The 17,376-nt window shown below is 41.7% G+C and overlaps 2 protein-coding genes across 14 annotated transcripts in view; both read right to left on the reverse strand.

Moving 5' to 3' along the window:
* The window catches only part of LOC119337008 (epoxide hydrolase A-like), an 85,018-nt gene extending 72,611 nt beyond the window's left edge, over window positions 1-12,407 (reverse strand). The window contains exons 1-6 of one of the 13 annotated variants that reach the window (XR_005162968.1): window positions 11,792-12,407; window positions 11,571-11,685; window positions 11,317-11,443; window positions 10,647-11,201; window positions 10,354-10,471; window positions 8,281-8,662 (exon numbers count right to left, since the gene is read on the reverse strand). The gene's annotated coding sequence lies outside the window, so the exon portion shown is untranslated. Of the gene's footprint in view, window positions 1-8,280; window positions 8,663-10,353; window positions 10,472-10,646; window positions 11,202-11,316; window positions 11,444-11,565 lie in introns of those variants that run through there. The other 12 variants (XR_005162973.1, XR_005162975.1, XR_005162967.1 and 9 more) reach the window with 12 other exon arrangements.
* Window positions 12,408-14,697: 2,290 nt separating this feature from the next.
* LOC119337009 (epoxide hydrolase A-like) lies at window positions 14,698-16,850 on the reverse strand. The gene is made up of 3 exons (XM_037609105.1): window positions 16,278-16,850; window positions 15,897-16,132; window positions 14,698-15,124 (listed from the first exon to the last, which is right to left on the reverse strand). The coding sequence occupies exons 1-3, from the start codon at window positions 16,758-16,760 to the stop codon at window positions 14,938-14,940; spliced, it is 906 nt and encodes a 301-aa protein (XP_037465002.1). The 5' UTR covers window positions 16,761-16,850; the 3' UTR covers window positions 14,698-14,937.
* Window positions 16,851-17,376: the final 526 nt, after the last annotated feature.

Below are 17,376 nucleotides of genomic sequence, written 5' to 3' on the forward strand. Positions count from 1 at the left end.
GGGGGTGCGGGTCTCCAGCGACGGCGGGCCTGGCGGCGGCGCGCTAGGGCACTCGGGGCCCGGGCGGCGGCGGCGGATGGGCCCGCGGGGACCGGGGGCGGGCCGAGCGGGCCAGCGCGGCGGGAGGAGAGAGGAGGGCGGCGGGGCGCCATGTGGAAGGGCCTCACTGGCTCGGGCGGCGGCGCGGACGTGTCCGGGGGCGGGGTGGACGCGTCCGGCGGTGGGAGGAGAAAGAGGCTAGGGTTAGACCTGAAAATGGATGGGAAGGTGCGTTTTTATAGGTAGATGGAGCTAGGGGAGTCCAAATGGGGTGCGGTTTTCACCCACACGATCGTGATCGAATGACCGAGATCATGGAGGGGGTTTGTATGGGCTCATGGGTTGTGATGAAGAGGGGCTGGGCTGCAAAGAGAGAGGGGTTTCGGGTTACGCGGTTAACCGTTGGGGCATCAAACGACCTCCAAATGGAACGAAATTTGACGGGCGGTCTACCGGTGCTATACCAAGGCCACTCGGCAAATATCGGCCCATTCCGAGAATGTTTTTCTCCCGCTCACGAAACAAGGACTGAGAGGGGCGACGGGTGCATGCGAGTGTGTCTGTGCTCAGAACGGACAACGGAGAGAACCGGGGGAACCCGAACGGATGCAAGTTTTGAAAAACATGCAGATGAAATGCATATGATGACATGGCCAAATGCAACACGCAAGCAAATGACATGGCAACAATGACGAATAGCTAAAAGACACCTGGCGCATCGAATCTGGGGCGTTACATCCACTCCTGGATTACTTTGTTACCTCCCTGCTAAACTTATAGCAAGGCACACACTAGGTCTGGTACACAACATAACATAGATGATAGAACCTATGGCTGAAGCATAGGGAATGACTTTTATTTTCTCTCTATCTTCTACAGTGGTCGGGCATTGAGTCTGACTCAACTTCACACCTTGTAACACAGGCAAGAACCCATTCTTTGACTGATCCATTTTGAACCTCTTCAAAATTTTATCAAGGTATGTATTTGTGAAAGTCCTATCAAGTGTCTTGATCTATCTCTGTAGATCTTGATGCCCAATATATAAGCAGCTTCACCGAGGTCTTTCATTGAAAAACTCTTGTTCAACTATCCTTTTATGTTATTCAGAAATTTTTACATCATTTCCAATCAACAATATGTCATCCACATATAATATTAGAAATGCTATAGAGCTCCCACTCACTTTCTCGTAAATACAGGCTTCTCCGAAAGTCTATATAATACCATATGCTTTGATCACCTGATCAAAGCGTATATTCCAACTCCGAGATGCTTGCACCAGTCCATAAATGGATCGCTGGAGCTTGCACACTTTGTTAGCACCTTCAGGATTGACAAAACCTTTTAGTTGCATCATATACAACTCTTCTTTAAGAAATCCACTAAGGAATGCAGTTTGACATCCATTTGCCAGACTTCATAATCATAAAATGGGGCAATTGCTAACATGATTTAGATAGACTTAAGCATCGGTACGGGTGAGAAAGTCTCATCGTAGTCAACTCCTTGAACTTGTCGAAAACCTTTTGCGACAAGTCAAGATTTATAGACAATAACATTACCATCAGTGTTAGTCTTCTTCTTGAAGATCCATTTATTCTCTATGGGTCGCCGATCATCGGGCAAATCCACCAAAGTTCACACTTTGTTCTCATACATGGATCATATCTTAGATTTCATGGCCTCAAGCCATTTATTGGAATCTGGGCTCATCATAGCTTCTACGTAATTCATAAGTTCGTCATGGTCAAGTAACATGACCTCCAGAACAGGATTACCATACCACTCTGGTGCGGATCGTGCTCTGTTTGACCTACGAGGTTCTGCAACAACTTGATCTGAAGTTTCATGATCTTTATCGTTAGCTTCCTCTCCAGTTGGTGTACGTATCACGGGAACTGATTTCTCGGATGAGCTATTTTCCAAATTGAGAGAAGGTACAACTACCTCATCAAGTTCTACTTTCCTCCCACTCACTTCTTTCGAGAGAAACTCCTTCTCTAGAAAGGTTTCATTCTTAGAAACAAAGATTTTGCCTTCGGTTTTGTGGTAGAAGGTGTGCCCAATTGTTTCCTTTGGGTATCCTATGAAGACGCACTTCTTCGATTTGGGTTCGAGCTTATCAGGCTGAAGCCTTTTGACATAAGCATCGCATCCCCAAACTTTAAGAAACGACAGCTTAGGTTTGTTGCCAAACCACAGTTCATACGGTGTCGTCTCAACAGACTTTGACGGTGCCCTGTTTAATGTGAATGCAGCTGTCTCTAATGTATAACCCCAAAACGATAGTGGTAAATCGGTAAGATACATAATATATCGCACCATATCTAATAAAGTGCGGTTACGACGTTCGGACACACCATTACGTTGTGGTGTTCCAGGTGGCGTGAACAGTGAAACTATTCCACATTGTTTTAAATGAAGGCCAAACTTGTAACTCAAATATTCTCCTCCACGATCAAATCGTAGAAACTTTATTTTCTTGTTACGATGATTCTCCACTTCACTCTGAAATTCTTTGAACTTTTCAAATGTTTCAGACTTGTGTTTCATTAAGTAGATATACCCATATCTGCTCAAATCATCTGTGAAGGTCAGAAAATAACGATACCCACCATGAGCATCAACACTCATCGGACCGCATACATCGGTATATGTATTATTTTCAATAAGTCCTTAGCTCGTTCCGTTGTTCCGGAGAACGGAGTTTTAGTCATCTTGCCCATAAGGCACGGCTCGTAGGTATCAAATGATTCATAATTAAGTGATTCCAAAAGTCTATCTTTAAGGCGTTTCTTCATGCGCTTTACACCAATATGACCCAAACGACAGTGCCACAAATGAGTTGCACTATTATTATCAACTTTGCATCTTTTGGCATCAATATCATGAATATGTGTATCACCACGATCAAGATTCGACAGAAATAGACCACTCTTCAAGGGTGCATGACCATAAAAGATATTACTCATATAAATAGAACAACCATTATTCTCTGATTTAAATGAATAACCGCCTCGCACTAAACAAGATCCAGATATAATGTTCATGCTCAACGCTGGCACCAAATAACAATTATTCAGGTCTAAAACTAATCCCGAAGGTAGATGTAGAGGTAGCGCGCCGACGGCGACCACATTGACCTTGGAACCATTCCCGACACGCATGGTCACCTCATCCTTACCAATCTTCGTTTGATCCGTAGTCCCTGCTTCGAGTTAAAAATATGAGTAACCGAACCGGTATCAAATATCCAGGCACTACTACGAGAATTAGTAAGGTACACATCAATAACATGTATATCAAATATACCTTTGTTCACTTTGCCATCCTTCTTATCCGCCAAATACTTGGGGCAGTTCCGCTTCTAGTGACCAGTCCTTTTGCAGTAGAAGCACTCAGTTTCAAGCTTGGGTCCAGCTTTGGGTTTCTTCCCGGGAGTGACAACTTGCTTGTCATTCTTCTTGAAGTTCCCCTTCTTTTTACCCTTGCCCTTCTTCTTGAAACTAGTGGTTTTTTTAACCATCAACACTTGATGCTCCTTCTTGATTTCTACCTCCGCAGCCTTTAGCATTGCGAAGAGCCCGGGAATAGTCTTTTCCATCCCTTGCATATTGTAGTTCATCACGAAGCCTTTGTAGCTTGGTGGTAGTGATTGAAGAACCCTGTCAATGACACAATCATCTGGAAGATTAACTCCCAGTTGAGTCAAGTGATTATGGTACCCAGACATTCTGAGTATGTGCTCACTATCAGAACTGTTCTCCTCCATCTTGCAGCTATAGAACTTGTTGGAGACTTCATATCTCTCAACTCGGGCATTTGCTTGAAATGTTAACTTCAACTCCTGGAACATCTCATATGGTCCATGACGTTCAAAACGTCTTTGAAGTCCCGATTCTAAGCCGTAAAGCATGTCACACTAAACTAACGAGTAGTCATCAACACGTGACTGCCAGGCATTCACAATGTCTGCAGTTGCTGGGGCAGGTGGTACACCTAGCGGTGCATCAAGGACATAATTCTTCTGAGCAGCAATTAGGATAATTTTCAAGTTACGGACCCAGTCCGTGTAGTTGCTACCATCATCTTTCAACTTAGTTTTCTCTAGAAATGAATTAAAATTCAAGAGAACGGTAGCACGGGCCATTGATCTACAACATATATATGCAAAAAACTACCAGGACTAAGTTCATGATAAATTAAGTTCAATTAATCATATTATTTAAGAACTCTCACTTAGATAGACATCCCTCAAGTCATCTAAATGTTATGTGATCCAAATCAACTAAACCATGTCCGATCATCACGTGAGATGGAGTAGTCATCAATGGTGAACATCTCTATGTTGATCATATCCACTATATGATTCACGTTCGACCTTTCGGTCTTAAGTGTTTCGAGGCCATATTTGTGTTGGGAACATAGTAATTTCAAAAATTTCCTACGCACACGCAAGATCATGGTGATGCATAGCAACGAGAGGGGAGAGTGTTGTCTACGTACCCTCGTAGACCGATAGCGGAAGCGTTATGACAACGTGGTTGATGTAGTCGTTCGTCCTCACGATCCGACCGATCCAAGTACCGAACGTACGGCACCTCCGAGTTCAGCACATGTTCAGCTCGATGACGATCCCCGGACTCCGATCCAGCAGGGTGTCGGGGATGAGTTCCGTCAGCACGATGGCGTGGTGACGATGATGATGTTCTACCGACGCAGGGCTTCGCCTTAGCACCGCAACGATATGACCGAGGTGGAATATGGTGGAGGGGGCACCACACACGGCTAAGGAACGATCACGAAGATCAACTTGTGTTGTGCCTAGAGGTGCCCCCCTGCCCCCGTATATAAAGGAGCAAGGGGGAGGGGGCGGCCGGCCTAGGAGGGGGGGCGCCAAGGGGAGTCCTACTCCCACCGGGAGTAGGACTCCCTCCTTCCTTGTTGGAGTAGGAGAAGGGGAAAGAGGGGGAGAGGAAGAAGAAAAAGGGGGCTGCGCCCCTTGTCCAATTCGGACCAGAGGCGGGGGCGCAGGCCTCCTTCCATTTGGCCTCTCTCCTCTACTCCCGTATGGCCCAATAAGGCCCATATACTCCCCGGCGAATTCCCGTAACTCTCTGGTACTCCGAAAAATACCCGAATCACTTGGAACCTTTCCGAACTCCGAATATAGTCGTTCAATATATCGATCTTTACATCTCAACCATTTCGAGACTCCTCGTCATGTCCCCGATCTCATCCGGGACTCCGAACTCCTTCGGTACATCAAAACTCATAAACTCATAATATAACTGTCATCGAAACCTTAAGCGTGCAGACCCTACGGGTTCGAGAACAATGTAGACATGACCGAAACACGTTTCCGGTCAATAATCAATAGCGGAACCTGGATGCTCATATTGGCTCCCACATATTCTACGAAGATCTTTATCGGTCAAACCGCATAACAACATACGTTGTTCCCTTTGTCATCGGTATGTTACTTGCCCGAGATTCGATCGTCGGTATCTCAATACCTAGTTCAATCTCGTTACCAGCAAGTCTCTTTACTCGTTCCGTAATACATCATCCCGCAACTAACTTACTAGTTGCAATGCTTGCAAGGCTTAAGTGATGTGTATTACCAAGAGGGCCCAGAGATACCTCTCCGACAATCGGAGTGACAAATCCTAATCTCGAAATACGCCAACCCAACATGTACCTTCGAAGACACGTGTAGAGCTCCTTTATAATCACCCAGTTATGTTGTGACGTTTGGTAGCACACGAAGTGTTCCTCCGATAAACGGGAGTTGCATTATCTCATAATCATAGGAACATGTATAAGTCATGAAGAAAGCAATAGCAACATACTAAATGATCAAGCGCTAAGCTAATGGAATGGGTCAAGTCAATCACATCATTCTTCTAATGATGTGATCCCGTTAATCAAATGACAACTCTTTTGTCCATGGCTAAGAAACATAACCATCTTTGATAAACGAGCTAGTCAAGTAGAGGCATACTAGTGACACTATGTTTGTCTATGTTTTCACACATGTATTATGTTTCTGGTTAATACAATTCTAGCATGAATAATAAACTTTTATCATGATATAAGGAAATAAATAATAACTTTATTATTGTCTCTAGAGCATATTTCCTTCAATTTGTATATGCTAGGCTCGTCAAGTTTAACCCGAGTATTCCGCATGTGCAAAACCAGCTTGCACCCGTTATATTTGAACGTAGAGCTTATCACACCCGATCATCACGTGGTGTCTCAGCACGAAGAATATTCGCAACGGTGCATAGTCGGGGAGAACACTTATTTCTTGAAATTTTAGTAAGGGATCATCTTATAATGCTACCGTCGTACTAAGCAAAATAAGATTAATAAAGATAAACATCACATGCAATCAAAATATGACATGATATGGCCATCATCATCTTGTGCTTTTGATCTCCATCACATAAGCAATGTCATGATCTCCAACGTCACAGGCTTGACACCTTGATCTCCATTGTAGCGTCGTGGTCGTCACGCCAACTATTGCATATACTATTATCACTACTGCTTAGTGATAAAGTAAAGCAATTACATGTCGTTTGTATTTCATATAATAAAGCGACAACCATATGGCTCCTGCCAGTTGCCAATAACTTTTACAAAACATGATCATCTCATACAACAACGTATATCACATCATGTCTTGACCATATCAAATCACAACAAGCCCTGCAAAAACAAGTTAGACGTCCTCTACTTTACCATTCCATTGTTGTCATCAACCTCGTCCTCACATGCGCCGTTTCAAATTAATGTCCTGGTGCTAGCTACATTTACCACCGTTCAAATGAATGTATTAGTGCCAACTATATTTACCATCCTCACCGAACTAGTTGCCAACTAAACCTCGTTCTGGCATGTGTTGTTTCAAATTAATGTTCTAATGTGAGCTACATTTACCATCCCCACCGAACTAGTTGTCAACTACACACACAAAATAACTCGGCTTGATATGTGTCGTTTTCTATTAATGTCTCGATGCCACCTACATTTACCATCCACATCAAACCAGTTGGCAGCTACCTCGTCCCGACATGTGCTGTTTAAAATTAATTTCCTGCTGCCACCTACATGGACCGGGTCGAACATTTGACACAACGTGGCACCAACATGGACCGGGTCAAGGCGTGCTCACCGGCGGCGACGGAGACATCAGGAAGAAATGCTACGTCCTCAACTAATGTTTGTTGAAAAGTGAATAGATATGTGAATCTTTCATCGTAATACTTTCGCAGCACCACATGGTGTTTGGTAATTTGTCTATTGTTACTGCTCGTGTTCAGAATAGATAGTTAAACATTTTTAAATCAACGGAAATTTTATAAAATTCGTGAACATTTTTTAAAGTTTGTGAACAATTTTAAAACTTGTGAATATTTTTAAAAATTCATGAATATCTTTCATATTCGTGAATTTTTTCTAACTTTATGAACATTGTTTAAATTCGCGACATTATTTCCAATCTGTGAACATTTTTTAAAATTCATTAAAAGAAGAATTCATTGTTTTTCCAAAATATTATAAGTGTTTTAATAGAAAAACCAAATGAAATAACATAATTGGTTGAAAAATCAAGCAGAAAAATATTTGTCAGCACAATATGCAATCGTAAATATTTTTAAAAATATTGAAAAGTATTTTAATAGAAAAACAATCAAAACAAAATCTCTGAAAACTTATCGAGAAAAACCTGCCAGCGCAAACACATAGCGCTACAAGTGCGGCTGCCTATTGCACATTTTCTTGCTATCACGTGTGTTAACCCAAGACAGGAGCTCTCAGACTCGGTTATTATAGTCGATTCATTCAGTTCGGTTTTATATGTGTTAGGTTGCACTTTAATTATGCTGGTCATGGTGCTGTTTTCTTAGTTGGCACCGTGTTGGCTTTTTGTTCTATGCAATATTTCTTTCTGAGAGGAAGGTAGAATTGTTCGGTGTTTGGCTATAGTTTTATTACACGTTTTAATTTCTTTTTGAGAGGAAGGTAGAATTGTTCGGTGTCTGGCTATACTTTTATTACACATTCTAGTCTCGGCAACGATAGACTAGCGTGCAAACGAGCGCACACCATCCTCCCTTCCTACAATTCTTAATGGGCCAGCCCATTGAAACGCTCGAGCGCACGAAAGGGAACACACCAAACTGGAGCAGGTGTAATTATAGTAAACATCACGAATGATACAAGTAGTGGACAGTAAAAATATACTTTCATAAATATGTCTGTACTTTTTCAACGCAATAATACAATGGTCAAAATATAAATTTTCCAATAACCATGCATATTTTGACCTTATTCATCACGTACTCGATATACTTCAGTTTACTTGAATTTCTTTATGAAGCTGATTATGAGCCCACTAATTTCCTCTGGCTTTTCTTCATTTATGAAATGCCCGACATCTTTCATTATCACCACGCCATCAAGTAACGGAATAAACTTCTTGAAGCCACCTTTGTTAATGAAATCTTTTGCACCTACAATATTGTATGTTAGATCTAAGTCGCCAACTATGAACTTCGTTGGTACCATTATCTCAGCTCCCGTCCATGGCGAAGTTAACTCCCATGTCCTAAACATAAAACAAATATTGTTATTAGACAGGAATATTGTGTGGTGCAGTCCAGTTACCCTAGAAAAACTTTTCTTCCATTATTTCTTTGAGAGATCTATGGTAATTACATTTCTATGATTAGATTGTGGATGATTACACCATTGGTTTATAAGACAACTTCACGTGGCATGATTGCGGACAAAATATAAAAATATAAAAGTTTTGGGAAAGTAAATGATAAAATCAATATGGCATTATTGTGGACAAATTTGAAAAAAAATACAAAAGTTTTATATTTTACGAGTAATAATATATTACAGGTTTTGAAGCATCTTAGCAAGGTGAACTTGCTCTTGAGACATACTTTACAAATTCATGGTAAATATTTCTTGGAACTCATTAAATAATGGGGAAACCATTTCTCACTCATTCAGTTAATTCTAAATGGAGTAAGTAGTGTTTCCAAAAATCTAAAGTTATGTATTATATATTCTATAATAATATTGGTCATATCTAAAATACAGCTTAGAATTTGGACCTAAGCATATATAGCATATTCCAAAAACTGTAGATATATTTTCTTTGAATCAAAATCTAGTCTTTTTTCTCTAGAAAATTCTTATAACTACTAGTAAGTATGCACGTGCACGCATGTATGATCGTAGGAAAGAATAATGTAGCTCAGATCTTAATTTGAGGTTAATATAGCTTTGCAGATATAGTTCTTTCCATATGAGCACCATATCTTGTATCGAACATGCACACAAAGTAGACGTCTCAACCATTTACAGACTTAAAAAAAATTATGTACAATAGTATGTTAGTCAACTTCGTCCCCCAGATTGTCAAGTAACACACACATAGGCAACAACTTCATCGGCTCTAGAGCCATATACACGAAAATGTGAAACCATGTTAAACATGAAAATGTGAAACCATGTTAAACATTGAGCATATGTAGGTGAAACCAAGTTAGACATCAAGCATACATATTTCATTTCTTCAGACACATAGGCAACAACATCATCGGCTCTCAAGACATATGCAACAAAATGTGAAACCAAGTTAGACATTTGACACCAAGATCAAGTCGGCATCAAGTTTAGTCACATATCTGAAGAACTGGTTCTATACAAATACAATATATAAGCATTGTATGCTCTGCATATGGCATGTAATCGAATCCAAAAGGACACATCGAACATGTCACTGAATTAGGTGGTTGTACAAACTTTCAGTGCTAATATCATAACACATGATAATTGCAAAATAGAGAGAGACATATCAAAAGCCAGTTATAAGTATCTACTCCTTGGTTGAGACACTTATTTTGGGATGGAGGGAGTATAAGATAAACATGGAATGGTCAACTGGATAGAACAAAAAACTCAAAACTGTACCAAAATTAAGTGCGTAGACATGAAAAAAAAATGCTTTGCTCCAAACATGTGTGATTGAATTACATGTTCAGACTTCAGAGTAGGTTACACTTCCCAATGATTAAAACTCTAGGTCCCTACTTGGTTCCAAGGAAACAAATATGTGTACAGTTCATACTATACTAACTAATATGAGATAACAACAGTGCCGGGTTGTGGCACCATTATGCACAACAGGTACAGATGTAACCCGTCTGTATATATTTGAGGAAATTCTATATATATCTTAAGAAGCTGCAGCAACATGTACATATGTGAAAGACTGCACACCTCAACAAAAGATGATGTTTCATGGAAGCCACCAGATGAATCCCAAAACTATAAAGCTCTCGCCTTCGGTAGAAGTTTTTCATCTTCACAATAATCTTGACATCTTGCACAACCCCTTCTGAAGCACACATAAAACAATGATGTGCCAAGCACCATAGCTAAGACTTTCTCCAAGGGAAAATTGTTACAATTATATGCATATTCTGCTACCAACAAGCTTATAAACATTTTATTGACTATTGCATCTCTCAACTCAATGTCTAGAAGATGGAATTTATTAAACATTAACTTACTTTGCAGTCATTCATCGGTACAGTTGTAGGTCTTCTTTTGTACTTCTTCTGCAGTCAAGTTAGAATACTGGACTTGCAAATTTTCAGTCCAAGAAGCTTTACACATTTGAGTTTTTGTTGATTACTTTCTTGTTGTGTTGCTATGTTCCCATGGGAATAGATTAACAGTTGGAACTGGATTAATCAAAAAAACGCTTAAAAGTTAAAAGAGAACATGACAAAGGGAAGATTAACAGCTGACGTCATGGATTAACATAGTTTTTGAAGCAATGTAATATGGAAAACCATCACCTCGAATTCAGATATCAGGATTCAGAAGTAAGCAAGTATTAACAAAGGCCAGCAGCCTAACAACAGGGATTTTTTTATACAGAAAATAAAGAGGCAGAAAACATTTCTTTGCTCCATATAAAACATGAGGCATGAATGGGGAATTTGCACCTGATTCATACCTACTGCCGGACAACTTGGTCATGGGGTACTTGTTGTCTTGTCGAGGCCCTCTTTGGCACGCAGAAAATTAACCAGTCGAAGCGGATGCACTGTTTGCTGTAACTGCAAGTGGTTCCAAGACGGACAGACATGGTTAAGTACGGGCAACAAAGCAAGTATACATAGGAATCTCTACTTGTGGAACCTCAGAAGCATGGCTAGAAGAGAGTATGCGTACAGTCAGCCCAAGAATTAATTAACTTGTGTACTTCTTTAACTGCAATCTATGTGTAGTGACAATGTGCATCATCATCAGAGAGGTGAGAGGTGAGAGCTTGGGACTTTGTTCTATGACTGGAACGGTCCTTCATTCATGCAGAAAACAAAAGATACTACTGAGCCGACTGACTGAATAGCACATGATTCAAAACTCAAAAAGGTATAATTTTGACTATATAACAAGAAATCTCATCCATCAGGTTACAACCTTACCCGCCATGAAGCCTCATCAGTGTTGGGGGCCTGGGGTCACAAGCCGCTGAAGGAGGCCAATCTTCTCCAAGACCTCCGACGTGTAGGCGTGGCCGGACAACATGGTCAGAATATACTTGTCGAGGGGCACGCAGAAAACAGATCAGTCCAAACAGAGGCGGGCGATGCACTTGAGTCCCCAAATCAACAATTTAAGAGAAGAGGAAATTCTCAGACCTCACCTCGAGCGCGTGTTGGTGACGTCGACCCACCAATCCATCTCCACGGAGGAAGACGGCCTGGACCCCGGCGCTCTTCTCCCACTGTGCCCCGACCCGCTCACCTTACCCCCACGGCCATGCACGCCGCCGCTGAGTCCCCTTGCAGTCGTGCCGTCCGCACTGCACCACGGTAACCACCGCAGACGACCTCTCCCTTCGGTGCCGCACGGCCTCCCTTCACCCGCCTAAGCCCCCCTCCCCCTGCTGCCTCCTTCTGACCAGAACCGCCACCTGCACCTGCTTCGTGCGCTGCTCGTCCGGCGTTGCCCTGCAGCCGCGGCGTCTCATGCATTGCCGGCCGGTACACGCGGCGTACCCTGGCGGCACTGTGGTTGCACTCCGACGGTGTCCCCTGATGGTGCGGTGGCGGCGGCGGCCCAATCGGGGACGGGGATGAAGGAGGGACGCGGGGAGGCGTGTGGCGGGTGGCGGGCGGCGGGCGGTGATGGAGAAGGCAAAGGAGAGGAGTTGTTGATCCTCGTCTCCCCGTCGCCATAGCCAAGTTGAGGCCGGTGGGGAGATGGGATCGGGAGCGAGAAGGGTGGGGTGAGGAACGTGTGAACGTGTGCGCGTGGGTCGTTGTTTCTATTTTTTTTTTGACGGTGTGGGTCGAGTGGCAGCATGGGTAATTAATTAAGCGTGGCTAAAACATGTTTTGCTGCTAAACATTGGAGCAACCTAGAGCGTAGGATTCGATGCTCTGAACGGTGTAGATGTTTTGGTTCTCCGCCCTCTCGTGTTTTTATAGGGGTAGTAGATAAAAAATATTATTTTAGAAATTATTTTATTACAATTTGAATCAAGTTTTAGGTTTGGGTCTTCATATTTAACTTATAGTAATAGTTAAAGCACACTTATCCATAAGGGCAAAAAAGCTCAAGATGAAAATAGTCCAAAGTAAGCAACTTACATGAAACTTATATGTATATATTTACAATTTTTAGAATTACATGAAACATTATTTTAAATAATAATATTTCTTTTTTTGCGGGAAATGAATAATAATATTTCGCTCAAACTGAATACATGCATATAACCTAAAAACACATGAATAGATGATTTTTTTTCTGAATCATTAAAATATTTGAATAATTCGTGAAAATATTATAATTAATATATATTATTTAAAAATTATATTATTTTATTTATATAAACATATTTATATTACCATGCATATTTATATAATTCAATTAATATTATTTAAATAAGAAAATTTAATAGAATTATATGAACATTATTTTAAATAACGGTATTTTATAAAGTGCATGAAATTTATTTTTAATAATTCATTTACTTTTATTTACATTATTTATAATTTACATAATACATCATAATTCTATTTATATGTATTTTTGAGGAACAATACAACATAATCCTAAGAAACGAAAAAAAATAACATTTGAAAAATGGGCTGCGAGACAGTCGCCCATTAAAGCCTTGTGTGCGCACTCGCCTATAGTTCATTGAAGATAGCTATCCAATTTCGACATCAAATTGCGTGTGGTTAGTTGGCTAGTCTGGTTGCCCTGTAATGTATCCTGACGGGTGGGGCCCAATGGTTAGTGTTGTTTCATTTTTAGGGAAATTTTTTTAGGAGTTTTTTGTGAGAAAAATAAAAATTCCAGAGCATTTTTGCAAAAAAGGGGCACACGCCCTCGTCCCCGCCTCCCAGTCACTGTCACTGAGGTGTGGGCCCTGTGTCATGCTGGCTCGCCACATCAACACCTTGTACGTATACAAGCGTGATTAGCATCGTAGATGCACGTCCAAACCAAGTTCTGTCACCGGTTCAATGTATGCTACAAATTTCAGCATCAAACTAACTTTTCTCGCCAAGTTTAGACACCTGTGTTGTAATTGACTCAATCTTAATCGTAACACTTTGGCAGCACCACATGGTCTATGTTAATTTGTCTATTGTTACTGCTTGAATTCAGAAATATATATGCATCGCACAAACATAGATAATTTAATATTTTTAAATCTATGGAACCTGTTTTTCAATTTGTGAACATTATTAAAAATTCATGAATATTTTTCATATTCGTGAACAATTTTTAAAGCTACGAACATTGTTTAAATTCACGACATTCTTTACAATTTCTGAACATTTTTTAAAAATTGTAAGAAAAGAATCCGTTATTTTTCAAAAATACTACAAGTCTTTTAATAAAAAAACCCAAATGAGATAACAAAATTGGTTGAAAAATTGAGCAGAAAAATATTTTGTCAGCGCAATACGCACAAAGCGCTATATCGATCCTGACCCCATGTGTTTGCTTGCGATCCTAATTTTTTTTTAAATACTGGAAAGTATTTTATTAGAAAAACGAGCAAAAAAATTCTTCTCAAAAACTTATCGAGGAAAACCTGCCAACGCAATACGCACATAGCGCTGCAAGTGCAAACCCCTATTGCGCGTTTCCTTGCTATCACTCGTGTTAACCCAAGATAGAAGCTCTCAAACTGGGTTATTATAGTCGGTTAATTCAGTTCAGTTTTATTTGTGTTAGGTTGCGCTTTAATTATGCTAGACATGGTGATGTTTTTCTTAGTTGGCACCGTCTTGGCTTGTGGTTCTATGCAATATTTATTTTTAGGAGGAAGGTAGAATAGTTCGGTGTTTAGCTATAGTTCTGTTGCACATTTTAGTCTCGATAAGGAACATGGTGATCAGGTGAGCTCCTTTGTTCCCCACAAAACAAATCGACCACAAGCAAACAACACAGTTGCCGCCTTAAGCACCCGATATAGACTAGCTTGCAAAGCGCACACCCCGTCCCTTCCTACAATTCTTAATGGGCCGGCCCATCGAAGCGCACGAGGGTAACACACCAAGTGGAGCAGGATCACCTAAAAAAACCAAGTGGAGCGAGTGTAGTTATATTAAACATCACAAATGATACAAGTAGTGGAGAGTAAAAAAATATACTTTCATAAATATGTCCGTACTTTTTCAACACAATAATACAGTGGTCAAAATATAAATTTTCCAATAACCATGCACATTTTGGCCTTATTCATTATAATTCGATACACTTCAGTTTAGTTGAATTTCTTTATAAAGCTGATTATGAGCGCACTAATTTCGTCAGGCTTTTCTTCATTTATGAAATGCCCACATCTTTCATTATCACCACGCCATCTAGTAATGGAACAAACTTCTTGAGGCCACCTTTGTTAATGAAATCTTTTGCGCCTGCAATATTGTATGTTAGATCTAAGTCGCCAACTATAAACTTCGTTGGCACCATTATCTCAGCTCCCGTCCATGGGGAAGTTAACTCCCATGTCCTAAACATGGAAAAAATATTGTTGTTAGACAAGAATAATGTGTGGTGCGGTCCAGTTACCCTAGAAAAACTTTTTTCCATCATTTCTTTGAGAGATTTATTGTAATTACATTTCTACGATTGGATTGCGGATGATGTACACCATTGGTTTATAAGACAACTTCAGGTGGCATGATTGCGGACAAAATATAAAAATATAAAAGTTTTGGGCAAGTAAATGATAAAATCAATATGGCACTATTGTGGACAAATTTGAAAAAAATACAAAAGTTTTGGACAGGTAAATGACAAAATCAATATGTTATGAGTAATTATATATTACAGGTGCAACATCTTAGCAAGGTGAACTTGCTCTTGAGACATACTTTACAAATTCATGGTAAAATTTCCTGGAACTCCATTAAATTTGGGGAAACCATTACTCACTCATTCAGTTAATTATAAATGGAGTAACCAGCGTTTCCAAAAATCCGAATTTATGTATATTATATATTTTATAATAATTGATCATATCTAAAATACAGTGTAGAATTTGGACCTAAACATATATAGAGTATTCCAAAATTGTAGATATCCTTGCTTTGAATCAAAATCTAGTCTCTTTTTCTCTAGAAAATTCCCATAACTTTCTAGAAAATATTTTGTTAAGCTTTGGATCAAATTTCAAGTTTAGGTCTTCATATTTAGGTTATGCTAATAGTTAAGCGCGCTTATCCATAAGGTAAAAAAAACTCAAGATGAAAATAGTCTAAAGTAAGCAACTTAATAATTACTTATTCAGGGCACGATAGTAGTTCAATCCCCCGATGAAACCAGACTTATCAAACTGGGTCGTGTAGTACTTGACGTCCTCCTCTGTGAACCAGCTTGGCAAGGGCACCTCATCATCTGGTGAGCCCCACCCGCTCTTGGGGATGAACAGCGGGCCAGCAGTTCGATCAACGAAAAACTTTCTTAGCACCAACTCCGTACCGAGGCGTTTGAATTCTGCTTCCATTGCCCCAGGCTCCTACAATTAAATTAGCACAAGATCGGTCATGTTGATTCCGCGTGCAACTCCAGACACAATGTATGAATTGAAAAGGGCAATGGCTTAAGTTATGGGCAGCAGATGATCAAGAGTTTTGCTTTGCATGGTAGTATCTACGTAGTACCTGGAAGCTGCAGATGTAGAAGTCGTCGCCGTAGAGAGCCCTGAAGCCGTCGACGGACTTCACCGCCGGGTCCCGGGGGGTGAAGGGGACGCTCAAGGCGACTAGCGCCTTCACCCTGTCAGGCCGGAACTGGCACAGGCTCCAGGCTATTATGGCGCCCCAGTCGTGCGCCACCACGAAGACCCGCTCCTGGCCGAGGGAGTCGATCAGCGCGACAAGGTCACCGACGATATGAAGCGCGGTGTACTGGTCCGGGCCGCCGGAGGGCGCCTCGGAGTCGCCGTAGCCGGGCATGTCGGGCGCCACGGCGCGGTAACCCGCCGCGGCCAGCGCGGGCATCTGGTGCCGCCAGGTGTACCATAGCTCCGGGAACCCGTGCAGCAGCAGCACCACAGGCGCGCCCGCCGGGCCGGCCTCCGCGACGTGCAGGCGCACCCTGTTGACCTCGATGCTGCGGTGCGTGATGACGCCGTCGGAAGCCATGTCTGGTTAGGGCGCAGTGAGAACTGACAACTGACGATGGAAGTAAGCAGCGGCGTCGAGGCAAAGCTCGTTGAGGCAGGCAGGCTTTGATGGTGGATGTTGCTAGACTCGCCGGGCCGGAACGCACTATATATAAGGAGTGTGGGTGGATCGCAGGGGTTGCGTGTTCTGCAGGCGCATGCATGGTTAGGAGTGCAAGAGTATTGCACGACATCTCCATCTCGCCTCGTTCTTTCCGCCCCCTGCTTCTTCTGAAGGCATTTCTAACTGATCCCATAAAACCGGTTAGAGAAATAAAAATGAGGACTCCTAGGCGCCAATCGACCGATCTAAATTTGGGCCGGTCGCCATGCTAGCTTCGGATACAGCCCCCTTAACCATCTAGATTAAATGCTAATTGCCTTGAAAAAAGTCAAACATGCTGCAAAACAGGGTTGTATACGACGCTCTTCAGTTATGAACACTCGCCGTCATAGTATAAGCCGAAGCTCTTCAGACGCCAGCGACGTAGCGGCGCGCGCCGGATTGGATTGGAACGCCTGTGCTTGTATAAGGGGGCTAGGTCTGCTTTCGGCCGCACTCGCAACGTGCAGGAGTGCAACGGACGATGGGCCCA

The sequence above is a fragment of the Triticum dicoccoides genome, chromosome 7B, assembly GCF_002162155.2.
Source record: "Triticum dicoccoides isolate Atlit2015 ecotype Zavitan chromosome 7B, WEW_v2.0, whole genome shotgun sequence".
Lineage (NCBI taxonomy): Eukaryota > Viridiplantae > Streptophyta > Magnoliopsida > Poales > Poaceae > Triticum > Triticum dicoccoides.

Excerpts from the sequence above, each read along its gene's own strand:
- LOC119337009 (XM_037609105.1), bottom strand. The coding sequence starts at position 16,760 with ATGGCTTCCGACGGCGTCATCACGCACCGCAGCATCGAGGTCAACAGG. Across the intron at positions 16,133-16,277 it reads TCTACATCTGCAGCTTCCAG|GAGCCTGGGGCAATGGAAGC; the intron begins GTACTACGTAGA and ends ATTTAATTGTAG. Across the intron at positions 15,125-15,896 it reads TACTATCGTGCCCTGAATAA|GACATGGGAGTTAACTTCCC; the intron begins GTAATTATTAAG and ends TTCCATGTTTAG.